At 48.9% G+C, this 13153-nt stretch overlaps 1 protein-coding gene across 6 annotated transcripts in view; it reads left to right on the top strand.

Moving 5' to 3' along the window:
- Ttc13 (tetratricopeptide repeat domain 13) overlaps positions 1-11025 on the top strand; it is a 58120-nt gene extending 47095 nt beyond the window's left edge. For 3 of the 6 annotated variants that reach the window (XM_048450205.3, XM_048450211.3, XM_048450208.3), the window contains 8 exons: positions 58-141; positions 1241-1325; positions 4005-4111; positions 5231-5366; positions 6687-6766; positions 7658-7736; positions 8419-8498; positions 10155-11025. In XM_048450205.3, the coding sequence (XP_048306162.2) occupies positions 58-141; positions 1241-1325; positions 4005-4111; positions 5231-5366; positions 6687-6766; positions 7658-7736; positions 8419-8498; positions 10155-10269 (766 nt within the window). In that variant the 3' untranslated portion in view covers positions 10270-11025. Of the gene's footprint in view, positions 1-57; positions 142-1240; positions 1326-4001; positions 4112-5230; positions 5367-6686; positions 6767-7657; positions 7737-8418; positions 8499-10154 lie in introns of all 6 variants that reach the window. The other 3 variants (XM_048450204.3, XM_048450210.3, XM_048450206.3) reach the window with 1 other exon arrangement.
- Positions 11026-13153: the final 2128 nt, after the last annotated feature.

The raw sequence follows: 13153 nt of genomic DNA, 5'->3' as shown, positions 1-13153 counted from the left end.
ATTTACATTCCATGGTAAAATGATGTTTAATTTTATCATTTTTTTTTTACCTTACAGGGGTCAGGTGATTAATATGAGATACCTGGAATATTTTGAGAAAATACTTCATTTTATTAAAGATAGAATTCTTGTTTACCACGGGTAAGATTTTGATCCCCCCTTTGATGTAAAAGACTGGTTCCATACATCTTATGTATGTATATTTGTGAAATTTGAAAGCTGAGCCACTGGCAGATAAACAGTCTAGCTCAGAAGTTTAAAGTTTCCGTCACCTGCCTGAGTCTGTGTGATGGCCTCGGAGTGCTTTGAGCCTGACACTCAGCACTGTGATAGCCCCAGTTGCCTGCCAAGCCTCTGTCTGTTGGAGACTTCAGTTCTGAGTTTTGAAATCACCAGCCTGGGCTGAGGACAACGTGGAGTCCAGCAGGGTACTTTAATCTGAGCCACACATACTTCCCACTGCACACTTGGAACAGGACAGTCAAGGTTTTGCTAAGAATCCTGTGCCTGTTCATGCGGTGAATGTGAAGGCTGCCGGCCATGCTGACCGTGCTGTTTTCTCTGATCTCCTCCATTCCCATCTGCAGCCCCACACCTCCACATGTATGTGAGGTGTATGTGAAGGCTGCCAGCCATGCCGACCATGCTGCTTTTCTCTGATCTTCTCCATGTGCAGCTCCACACCTGCACACGTATGTGGGGTGTATGTGAAGGCTGCCGGCCATGCCGACCGTGCTGCTTTCTCTGATCTCCATTCTCATCTCCATCTCTGCACTTGTTAGCTAGGATTGCCTTATCTTGCTGTTGCCCAGTTTGGCTACTGTTTATCTTCAGTGCCTGGCAGTGGGTTTCAAGATCTCTGGGTACTCAGGACCCTTCCATTAAATGGTATTTACACAATGACATTCACACAAAGCTCACACACATGCTCCCACATGCTTCAGATCATCTGAACGTCCTATGACACCAACACTCAGCCAGTGCTGTGTGGCTTAGGGGGATGCCAAGCAGGAGGAAGGTCTGAACACTTCAGACAGTTTTCTCAGATGTATCATTGATCTGGGTGGACGGTACAGTCAGTGAGGAGCCCTAGGCCATTCAGGCCTGCAGCACCGAGCTGTTGCAGCACCGAGCTGCTGGTCCTCAGGAACAGATGTTTAAAGTTTAAATGAGATCCACTTGTTGTACTTTTACACTAATCTCCATTGCCTCCTCCCTCTGCTTCCCCCCTCTCTTCAAGAGCAAATAATCCAAAGGGCTTGCTGGAAGTCAGAGAAGCTCTGGAAAAGGTACATAAAGTGGAAGACCTTCTTCCAATTATGAAGGTAAGTTTATCATCAGAGTCGCAGGTGGGACTGGAACAAGGACCTGGCATTTAAGAGCACTGGCTTCTTTTGTCCAGGACCTGGGTTCAATTCCCAACACTCATAAGTGACTCAGAACTGTCTATTAGTTCAGTTCCAGGGGCACCAGGCATTCAAGATGCACAGACATACATGCAGAAGAAACATACTTACACATAAGTAAACTAAAGGAAAATTTTTCAGGAGGAATTGGATGAGAGAAGACAAGCAACGTAGAGAGAAAACAAAGCACATATTTTAATGTTGTGCTGTTTTGAAATTTATGAAGGATGCCATCCGAAATCCCAACATAAACACATTGTACACAGTAACCAAAATCAAATGCAGTGCTGAACCAGACTCAGCCAGAACAGATTTTGGAGGAAGCAGTTGGCTCAGGAAACAAAGGGGGCTTGAGAATAAATGCACTGAAACTGGACTTGTGGCCATGATCCAGGGCTTCCACATGTGGGGGCCCAGGACTGCTATAGTTAGACTAATTCCTGAAAGAAGAGAACCGTCAAGGAATCCCATTTCCCCAGCTTCCTTGGAGAATGTTCATGGTACCATAGGACAGGTGGCCAGCCGCTGTAGAAGAGGAGGAGGTGCCCAAGGCGGGGGCGGAGGGGTCCGTGTTGCACTGCCAAGTGTCTGCAGGGAGAGCCTGTGGCACAGCAGGGGCTGCTCAGAGAGCCCTAAGCAGAGTTGTGTGGATTTGCAGAGCCAAGACTGAGCTGTGGCCTTGAAGGTGGCCATTCCTATGTGCGCCTCCAGCTTCCTCCAGCTTCCTCTGGTCCCAGCGGTGACCCCCTGTGAATTATGGCAGAGCACACTAGACCTGTCCTTGATCCCTAATGCTGGGTCAGCAGCAACAGCATGACTTGCAACGTGCAACAGCATGTCTGCCTTAATTTGAAATACACTCTGAAAGAGTGAAAATGAGATGCACTCCTCTCATAGAAAGTCAGAACCTGGGAAAGATGTCAGTCCCACTGGAAGCTCACAAAAGAGAGAGAAAGGGAGAGGGGGGAGAGAGAGGGAGAGAGAGAAATGAGGAGAGAGAGAGAGCAAACTAAAGAGGAAATCCTTAACTGTGACAAGTCTCAGTGTTGACAGTTGAAAGAAGGATCTCAGCCGACTTTTGAAGTCCACCTGCCTGTACTAACCTTCAGTATCCTGGCAATCACTCCCGTGACTGAGGGTGGCAGGACACGCCATAGAGAAGGACCAGGAACTGCAGCAGGTCAGCTTCCCAGCTGCTTTCCTGTGGAGATGTCAGGGGGAAGACAAAATCTGCTAGTACAGGTAGTGGAAAAGAAAGCAAAGTGTACTGAGGGAGCCCCGTAACGCCTCGCCAGACGGTGGCAGCATTGCCCATGTTGTGTTGTCTGTAGGAGCCTATCCTTTGGGTAGGAGCATTTTCAGTCAGATTGTGGATGTGTTGGTTGGTCTGTGTGTGTTTAAAGTGTCTAGGAAATATGTAGCGTGCTGCTTCCTCTGAAAAAATATGGAGTACCGATGGGAGACTTAGAGAAAAGGACTCGTGCCCCAGCACATGGCTCATTAGCTAGGGCTGGCTTCACCCTCCACTCTGCCACTTCCTGGCCCAGTGGTTTGGCCAAGCTTGTTTCTTTTTGTGAGTATGCATTCTCCCTGGTCTTGTTTGTGGCGTACAGTAAGTACTGTGCTTGTCTTCTGAGAGCCATTCCCTGAAAGAAAGGTGCCTTCTGCCTCAGTTCAACTGGCATCCCTTGTAGCCTGCTCTGTCCAGCTGCACCCTGCCCTGAGCCTCCAGCCAGCATCCCGTAGCCTGGTGTTGGAGAAGCCCTCCCGCCAGAGCCCAGAAAAGACCATTGTCATTGGCTGTCTTACTCCAGGTCCATTCATCCTAGGAAAACGTGTACAGCACCAGGTACCCAAAGTAGGAAGTCGTGTGTCTAAAGTAAAGGCAGAGCCTGTTTACTGCCATTTTGGAATGTCACAAGTTTTAACCCAAAGCTGGCATCTGAAGCTGGCATCCAGGGTGTTCCTAGGAGACACCAGCTCCTGGGCCAGCTCTGAGGAACTCCTAATAACCCATGGTCTGCAGAGCTAGAGTATGCAGATAACACTCCCCAGCCAGAGAAGGAATGCTGCGCTCCTCTAAGGACTGCATTTCTGGGGTTGCGCTTGCAGGAACACAAAGTGCTTTTTCAGGTAGGGATGCTGGCATTGCTGCTCTGCTGGCATTGCTGCTCTGCTGGCAGGCAGGATTGCTGCCTGCTGAGCTGGGAGGAGAAACAACCCCAGAGCAGCTGCCGCAATGAGCCAGATACTGGCTGGTAGGTTTACCCTACACCTTGCTGCTGGAGTCTCTGCTACTCCGTAGGCTTGTGGGAATTGAGACTGGGGCTCCTGGGGTTTGTGCTCTACCTAAAGAGAGGTGTCATTAGTCACTACCTGCGAAGAGAGAGCACATGGTCTCTCAATTTGAGTGCCTTAGACAAACCTAGGGCTGAGTCGGTACAGGATGGATCAGAACTAGATCTGTCTGTCTGCAGCCTGTAGAGCATATGCAGCCCAGGGTAGCTGTAAATGGCCCAACATGTTTGTAGGTGACAGCATCATGTTGTAGTGTCTGAGTTGCAACTAATATAGATTTTTATTTCCCCTCGAAAGCAGTTTAACACCAAAACGAAGGACGGGTTCACTGTGAACACCAAAGTTCCCAGCCTCAAAGATCAAGGGAAAGAATATGACGGCTTCACCATCACTATCACAGGAGACAAGTATGTGTGCTCAAGTGTGATGTGGGCTGGTGGGGCCCTGTGTGTTCTCACAATGTATGTCTGGGACTGAATCTTTCCTAGCCAAGTGCACAGCCCATTGTGTTCCTGCAACAGCTCTCCCTGGCTGCTCAGAGGCTATGGAGAGCTTGTCTGGCAGCAGGAAGATAACAGTCTGTGCAGGCTCAGGCTGCCGTGCAGGGATTGCTGGTGTGTATTGCAAGGGCGGTGCTGTCTTAGTGGAAAGCTTGGAGGAACAGATAGCCAAAATTAAGAAAGTAGAAGTAAGCCGGATGGTGGGAGCGCACACCATTAATCCCAGCACTCGGGAGGCAGGTTGCAATTGTCACTTGTGACCTCCTCTTCTGACCTTTTCCTCACAGCCTCATGGTTTGTTTTTTTTTTTTTCTCAGCCGCTGATTTAGAAGCATTTTAAAAAGTATTTTTTCTTTGACAGATTCCTATGTGTTAGTCTTTCTCAATCCTTATTACCTGTTTATCATTGTAATTACCTTATTACCCTATTATCATCCCCAACTATTCCCACTAAACCTTTTTCCCAGCAAGACCCCTCCCTACTTCATGTTGTGCGTGCATGTGTGTGCATGTGTGTGCATGTGCATAACTGAATTTGGTTAGGACAGACAGACATTCAGGCCACTACTCCCATGACACTTTCAGCTTTTCCCCAAGTCTTCCAGATTATCAATCCTCTTCCCTTTTGAACTGTTGCCCAGCTGTGATTGTCCCCAGGCCACGTCACACGACCCCTTCTTCCTGCTAGAGGAATGAAGAACTAGAAGGTTCTCTTGATGACACCATGATAACCCGTGCTGCGTGAGTTTACCCTCACAGAGCCGCAGTTTGCTGCACGGCAATAGCTGTGTGTGAGCCTCCCACACCTCCTGCTCCTGGTTATGGTAGGGTGGCTGGGACGTGATGCCAGCCTGGAGCACACCTGTTTCAGTAACCCAGCACTCTAGGCAGACACCACGAGCACACACGTCACACACACACACACACACACACACACACACACACACACACACATCACACCACTTCCGTGGTTTCCTGTTCGGACTGTTTGATCCATGCCTTTGACAGTGCTGTTGATGTTTACAGGGTTGGCAATATCCTGTTTTCTGTGGAAACTCAAACCACAGAAGAGAGGACACAGCTGTACCACGCAGAAATCGATGCCCTTTATAAAGACCTGACAGCAAAAGGAAAAGTGCTGATTCTCTCCTCAGAATTTGGGGTAGGTTTTGCTTTGTCTCATTTTCTATTCCTCTATTTCTGGAAAGAAAGAGAGAGAGAGAGAGAGAGAGAGAGAGAGAGAGAGAGAGAGAGAGAGAGAGAAAGTTTTGCTGAGGCTGGAGCCCAGAACTCCACACACACTAGGCAGGTGCCCTGCTGCTGAGCCACACCCCAGACCTGCAATTTCTTTGGTAAATGTTCCACATAAACCCCTCCCCTGTTTTCCTATCTTATGTCTGAAATCAAACGTAATTTTCTCAACTTCTTTTTTATAGTCCTATGGTCCTATGGGGCAAAAAAAAAAAAAAAAAAAAAAAAATCTGGGGTTTAAGAAGCCCAGTAATGGGGAATGGCACACTTAGCCGTTTGTATCATTGGCTGTGTTAGCGCAAGTTTAGGGACAGGAGAGATTTACCAAGATTGGCCATGGTGAAAGCCGTCTGTCTCTCACCCTCCTCCCGTATTCTTCTCTACATTATGGTCGCTGCTTAGTGTGAGACTGTTGTCTTGATTGCCACATTGGCAGGATTTAGGATTACCTAGGAGGCACCTCTGGCTGTATCTGTGGAGTGTTCCCAGAGAGGCTAACTAGGAAGGAAGGCCCACCCTGATGTAGACTAGGATCCCGGGCTGAATCACGGGGAGGGAGTGACCTTAGCACCGGCGTGTGCTCTGTTTTCTGGCTGCAGCTGTGGTGTGACCAGTCACACAATGCACATTCCCAGCAAGTTCTCATTTCAACTGGTGCGTGCTGGCTGGCTCCTGGCAGTGAAAGAGCATAGAAACTGGCCGGCTGTTCTTTAGTCTGTGACTTCTCTCCCTGTGCTACTGAGACAAGTAGTGGCTCCTCGCAGGAGGAAGACATTCCTCTCACACCGTGGAGGCTATTGGCTCCCAGAAGCCTCTCTACTTCCTTGACATCAGTCAGTTGTTCCATGTGTTCAGGGACCTTGGCCCATATAGGACTAAGCACATTGGCCTCTAAGTCTCAGTCCCAACGGAGGGAAGCAGCTTGTGAGAGTCTCCTGGGGAAGGGATGCTCGTTCTAGAAAGGCTGTTAGGTATCGCCTTTCCTTTGTGAAATGTTGGCTTCAGGGTGCGTTCTGAAATGGCAAGTCATGGTAAAGGAGACTGTTCTTGTGTGTTGAAGCTGGGGACAATTGCTGTAGTGACTGTGTAGACACTGGAACACAGCACACAAGCAAGCGGGCCTTGGGGAGAGGAGGGGAGCCATCCTGTCCCACATAGTAACGAATTCCCTCACCCAGTACAGCACTAGTTTGTGGGGTTTAAGTTCATGAACCTCTGTCCTTTCTCCTAGGAAGCTGACGCTGTCTGCAACTTAATCTTATCCTTAGTTTATTACTTTTATAATTTAATGCCGTTGTCTCGAGGATCTAGGTAAGTGATATCCTATACTATGGTAGTTTCAAGTTCAAAACTACTGCTATGGCTTACACTTCCTGATACAGGACAGGCTCTACAGCACATCATGATCATAGGAAGCTCCTATTGATTCCTCTAAAACCCACCCCCACCCCCCGCCCCCACATCACATCCTTGTTGGGTATAGTGGTATGCGCCTCTAATGCTGGCCCCAGAGACAGAGGCAGGTGGATCTCTGTGAGTATGAGGCCAGCATGGTCTATGTAACAAGGCCCTGTCTCAAGAAGGAAGGAAGGAGGGAGGGTGGGAGGGAGGGAGGGAAGAAGGAAGGAAGGAAGGAAGGAAGGAAGGAAGGAAGGAAGGAAGGAAGGAAGGAAGGAAGGCAGAAAGGCAGGCAGGCAGGCAGGCAGACAGACAGACAGGCAGAAAAATAACGTTCTTGACCAACCCTCAAGAGAATTTAATGTAAGTCCAAGAGAAGAGACTTTTGCAAGCTTATCTCAAAAAAATGAGAAGAAGCCGGAAGTAAACTGATGGAAATAGGTTTTCCCTTAGAAAACAGTGTTCCTGTTGACAACGACCCTTAAGGCCCATATTCTTTTTAAGTAGAAAATAAACACAGCAAAATTCTCTGTTAATTAAACATTTAAGGTAGGTTTTAGTCCAAAGAATTCTTGTGTAAGATTTTATTTCATGGTGGAAGCCCATGGGGAGGTTAGTGCGGTAGCCATAGACCAGGGCTGACTAAATGTGTAAGGTTTTATTTCATGGTGGAAGCCCATGGGGAGGTTAGTGCGGTAGCCATCGACCAGGGCTGACTAAATGTGTAAGGTTTTATTTCATGGTGGAAGCCCATGGGGAGGTTAGTGCGGTAGCCATCGACCAGAATTTGTTCTCTCTGAACAGTGTCATTGCCTACTCAGTCATTGTGGGAGCGCTGATGGCCAGCGGTAAAGAAGTGGCTGGGAAGATCCCCAAAGGAAAGGTATGCTGGGCTGGCAGTGGGTGCTGCATGCCTGCACCGTGTCCTGGGGGTGCTGCGTGGCTGCTCCATGTCCTGGGCTTCTGGTTATGTCAGGCTGTTGGGGTGCTGCAAGCCTGCACTGTGTCCTGGGGATGCTGCATGACTGTTCCATGTCCCGGGGGTGCTGCATGGCCGCACTATGTCCTCAACTTCTGGTTATGTCGGGCTGGCAGGGGGTGCTGCGTGGCTGCACCGTGTCCTGGGGGTGCTGCGTGGCTGCACCATGTCCTGCAGGTGCTGCATGACGGCTCCATGTCCTGGGCTTCTGAAGCTGCAGGGCGATTGGTAAAGAAAAGTCCCCAGACTATCTTGATACAAAATATACAGCTTTAATAAACAGAAGTAAGACTTACAACAGCTTACACCAGAATCCAACCGATCTGTCTGGATGCAGGAGCCAGGCGAAAAGAGAGCTAGCGGAGCGCGCTTACTAGGTTTATGGGCAGGCTTTTGCCTGAGGGCGGCACGCCCCGGAAACAGAATATGATTGGCTGAACTCCCCTATCAGGCTTCTGGTTATGCTGGGCTGGCAGGGGGTGCTGCATGGCCACACCATGTTCTGGGCTTCTCGTCATGAAACACGTGAGTTAGACCTCACATGGTCCCTTCCTTCATATCATCCCATCCTGATTCTCTTTTCCAGTTAGTTGACTTTGAAGCCATGACAGCCCCTGGCTCAGAAGCCTTCAGCAAAATAGCAAAAAGCTGGATGAACTTGAAAAGGTAACTGTGGCTGATGCAGGCCTTGCTGGGAAAGGGAGGGGCTCCGTACTCCACCCTGGGCAGAGGCCCCCCAGTGTGCTCACTTCGTAGGTTAGTCTTGTCCTTCAGTACACCGTTTGAAGGTGGAGAAACTTCGCTACAGGAGAACAAGTGATGGCGGGGCTGAGCGATAGCTCAGGGGATACAGGGGATAACACACACTTTGAGGATCCAAGTTCAGATCCCAGGGCCCAGATAAAATGCTGGGTACTTGTGGTGGCTCAGAATGCAGAGATGGGATCCCAAGAGTACGGTAGCTAGCTAGGCTAACCTGTATCTGTGAGCTCTGGGTTCAGCAAGAAACCCTGGCTCAATAAATACAGTGGAGAGTAATTAAGGAAATGGCTTGATATCAACCTGGAGCCACCACATACATACATACATACATACACGCATGCACCTGCCACCTGCACACATATGTAAATACACATGTAATAATCTAAAATGAGTGATGATTTAAAAAAAAATAAGGAAAGTAGTATGTGAAGCAAAGTTTACTGGATCTCTCTTCTGTAGTCAGATTCTCTTTTCTCCCTATCCGTTATCCCAGTCTCAGGCCTAGGGTTCTGGAGTGCATGGAAACCATTCATTTTCCATGAGCCTCATGTAGCACAGGCCCGGTGACTGTTCTTCTGTGGCATTCCAGTTCTGAGATGGTGGCACGGTGTTGCCGCCTAGGCGGGGACGAGTGACCTGGTGTGTGACCGGCAGGGCCCCCCCCCCACTGTAACCATGTGCCAGAGGCCAGCAAGTTGCCTACAGCTCCGATCTCCAGAACCACTGGGGAATGTGTCCAAGCTGCGCTCACGGTGCTTTAGGAACAAGGAAGACACTGACTTATTTCATGTCTCTTCACGCCTACACGACAACACCCATTCTGTCACCTACTGGGCCATTTGAACTGTTTAAAACTGAGAAATAGGGCCAGGTGGTGGTGGTGCACGCCTTTAATCCCAGCACTCAGGAGGCAGAGGCAGGAGGATCTCTGTGAGTTTGAGGCCAGCCTGGTATACAGAGCAAGTTTCAGGGCAGCTAGGGCTGTTACACAGAGAAACCCTGTCTCAAAAACAAAAAAAGAAACAAACAAACAAACCAAAAAACCAACTGAGAAGTAGGTGTCTGTCATCCACAGTGCTTAGCTTGTCTTTGTCGTCTTGTTTTGAGTTTCCTTGTTTGCATGTGGTCTGATGCTATGATCACAGGGTGGAAAGTCCTGCTTCCTTTTCTTAGGAAGCTTTAGCAACTCTTTCCACAAGCCACACAGCCTCATATTGTACAGTCATGGTTCATGGCGAACCTGGCATGTAATGTTCCTCGGGGCTCATGTAGTTCTGAGCTAAGGATTTCATCTGCCACTGTAGATGAAGGAGACGGAGCTTAGAGAAGGGCAAGACCAGGCTTGAGGCAGCATCCTCAGAGTCCAGCCCCAGCAGCATGTGTGACGTGAGAGCTGGCTCGGGATGTGAGGTCACTACTGTGAAAGTGGCTGCTGTACCTTTCTGGCATTGTCCCTCATGAGAGACTCTAGAAAGTTCCTCATAGGAGTGCGTATCCCCAGGCTCTAGCCCTTCCTGTTAAGCAGTGGTAATAGTCACTTTCCCTGTGTTTCTCTTCCAGTATCTCCCCTTCCTACAAGACCCTGCCGTCAGTGTCAGAGACATTCCCGACTCTGAGGTCCATGATCGAGGTGCTCAACACGGACTCCACCCCACGGTGTCTAAAGAAACTCTAGCTACACCAGAGGATTTGTACACGTGAAGGGCCAGGCCTCTTGCTTCTTAAGTTATTTTTTAAAACATGGAATTATTATGGAATTAGGTCCTTTATTACTTTTGATACCAATTTTTGATAGGAATTGAATACTTGAAATCATTTTCTTTACTTTTTCTGAACCATAACACAAATCATGAAAACGGGTTTTGGGGAAAGCTACTTGACCAGGAAGGGAAGTGTGTGTATTAATGGCGCCTGTTGGTTCCCATGTGTTAAGGCATACTGCTCTTTCCTTACAGCAAAAAAAAATGTTTACTTCAAAAACCAAAAATTAATAATTATTAAGATGAACAAAGCCAGCAACAAGCAGGCCTTGTCTTTGCTCGTCAGAGGTGTAGATGTTCCTCCCTCCCTTCCTGTGCGCCTTTGTGAGGTGCCTCGCTACTGCCATGCCCCCACATGTGGGCCCCGTCCTCTCAGAACCACGGATGATTCCATGGCTTGTGCAGACGACACAGACAGTATTTACCAATGTCCCGACACTGAATCACTGAACCATGTTCCTCTTTCTTTTGTTGGAAAAATAAGCCAAGGTGATTTCTGCAAGTCGCCGAGGTGATTTCTGTACGTCGCTGAGTTCGGGCACTGGATTATGTTTTTATGTGTGAGCTAGTTTTGCTTGTAGCCGTAAGAACATTTAGAAAGGTTCTTGTTCGCTCAGAAAGGCGGATGATGGAGTAAAAAGTCCATTAAACTGTTGCGGTTTTAAACCATGGTCAGTGTTTGCTGTTTTGCTGTTGCCTTGTGGCTTTTTTGCCTTTTATTTTATTTTATTTATGTATCTGTTTAGGTGCTAGAGATAGAACCCAGGGCTTTGCACATCTTAGGAGAACACTCAGCCACTCAGCTGCAACCCTAGTTTCTGCCTTGAACTTCTGGCAAGAGCAGGGCAATATTAAAGTTTGTGCCTATACTGTGGTGACCCGGTGGTCCCCAAGTGAGTGATCACTATGGGCTCTGGAGAAGGCAGCATGTTGATTCGCCCCCACCATCCATAGTGCAGTCAGGAACTGAGTGATGCTTCAGAGCAGCCCCAGAGATGCGGCTTTCCAGGGTGATCCAGAGTTCCAGTCACCAGAACCCATTCTGCGCTGAGACAGGACAAAGGGCCCACGCTCTCCGAGGTGTCTGCCTCCCCACAGCTGCAGGCTGTAGGGTGGTGCTGGAAATTCCTTCCAGGGACCTGTTGGAACCCCGGGGTTCAAATTTCCTACTGCCTCAACTCTCAGTGCTTAGCACAGTCTTAAGCAATAACTCTGTGTGCTACTTTGGTTACTTTATTCTCCTGGCTTCATCCCCCTCTAACAAATGGTCCAAAATCGGAAGTGGGGCCTAGAGAAACCCCTGAACCCAGTGGGAAGAAGCTGGGCCTGTAGTCGGCTTGTGTGATGATACTGGGATAGGATCCTGGACAGAGTGTGACAGAGCCACACCCGGGGTCCACACCTGTGTCCTCTGGGACAGACCGACTGTACCATGAGGAATGGGTGGTCCCAGAGGCCTGGTGAGCTTCAAGCAGGTACAGGCTGCCTGCAGATGGATGCTGACAGTGGTGGGAAGGGTGGGCTGGGAACCACAGATGGAAACACAAAACCCTGGGGCTTTTCAGCTTCCCCTTTGCTTAAAGTTAAAATCTTTCGGTTTCCTTAGAGCCTTTCCTACCACTCACCAAACCGTCATGGCTGGAAACTGAGATGTGTGAGCTGCTTCTCGGCCTTCCCTGGCTGCTCCTCGGCCTTCCCTGGCTGCTCCTCAGCCTTCATGGCAGGAAGGGCTCTCGTGCCCCTTGCCGTGGAACTCCAGTCCCCGTCCCTGAGGTCGACTCGTGTTATTTCACTCTTCGTGCCCCTACCAACCCCACTGGCTGAATTAGAATCACCATGGAAACATGCCTCTGGGGATGTCTGTGAGGATGTTGCTGGAAAGGTTTATCCAGTGTAGGAATATACAGCCTAAGCTTGGGCAGCATCCCTTGGGCTGGGGTTCTGGATCACGCTCTGTACTTCCTGACTGTGTGCAGTGTGATCAGCCACTCCACCCCTCCCCCCATGATGACTGTACCCTCCAACTGTGAGCCAGAACAAAGCCTTAAGTTCCTTTTGTTAGATACTTTGTCCCCCAATATGCCCATCTTGGGAAAACACACACACACACACACACACACACACACATACACACACACACTTGGATTCTAGAAGCCTCGTTTAGGATATGGTTCTACTGACTCCCAATTACTACGTTTCAATTTCTGTGTTACTAGCCCAGTTTCTGCCCATGCAGAGTTGATGTTACAGGTCTGGAGAAGCAGTGGGTCTGTGTCTACAGTGGCCAGAAGCTCCCTGATAGATGGACCAAATTCCCCAGAGTCCAACAAAACATCACAGGCATCATCCTAGGGGACCCTGAGGGCTTTTGTTCCAGGAAGACCATTGGGAATACATTTTTGTGAGGTTATCTCATCAGCTTGAGAAGTTCCTTTAGAAATCAGCCACACTTCTGACAAAGTAGTGACCCTGTTCGGAACTTTTATTCCTCCAACTTGAATCTGTTTCTTAGAACTTGATATCGAGGCACTGGAGAGTTGGCTTAGTGGGTAAAGCGCTTGCTACACAACCATGAGGATCTGAGTTCGAGTTCTCATAACACACATAAGAAACAACACGGCTGTAATTACCTCTAAACCCAGTCTTTGGGGTACAGAGGCAAGAATCACTGGTGCTTGCTGGCTGCCAGTCTAGCAGGAAGCTGGCTGCTCCAGGTTTGGTGTGCAGTGCTGTCTCAACAATATAAGGCGTGAGCTGCTAGAGCAGGAGACTTGACATCCTCTGGCTTCTGCATGCACT

This window comes from Myodes glareolus, chromosome 22, assembly GCF_982192425.1.
Source record: "Myodes glareolus chromosome 22, mMyoGla1.1, whole genome shotgun sequence".
NCBI classification, from domain to species: domain Eukaryota; kingdom Metazoa; phylum Chordata; class Mammalia; order Rodentia; family Cricetidae; genus Myodes; species Myodes glareolus.
The sequence above is the reverse complement of the archived record's forward strand: the minus strand, read 5'-3'. Positions and strand labels throughout refer to the sequence as shown.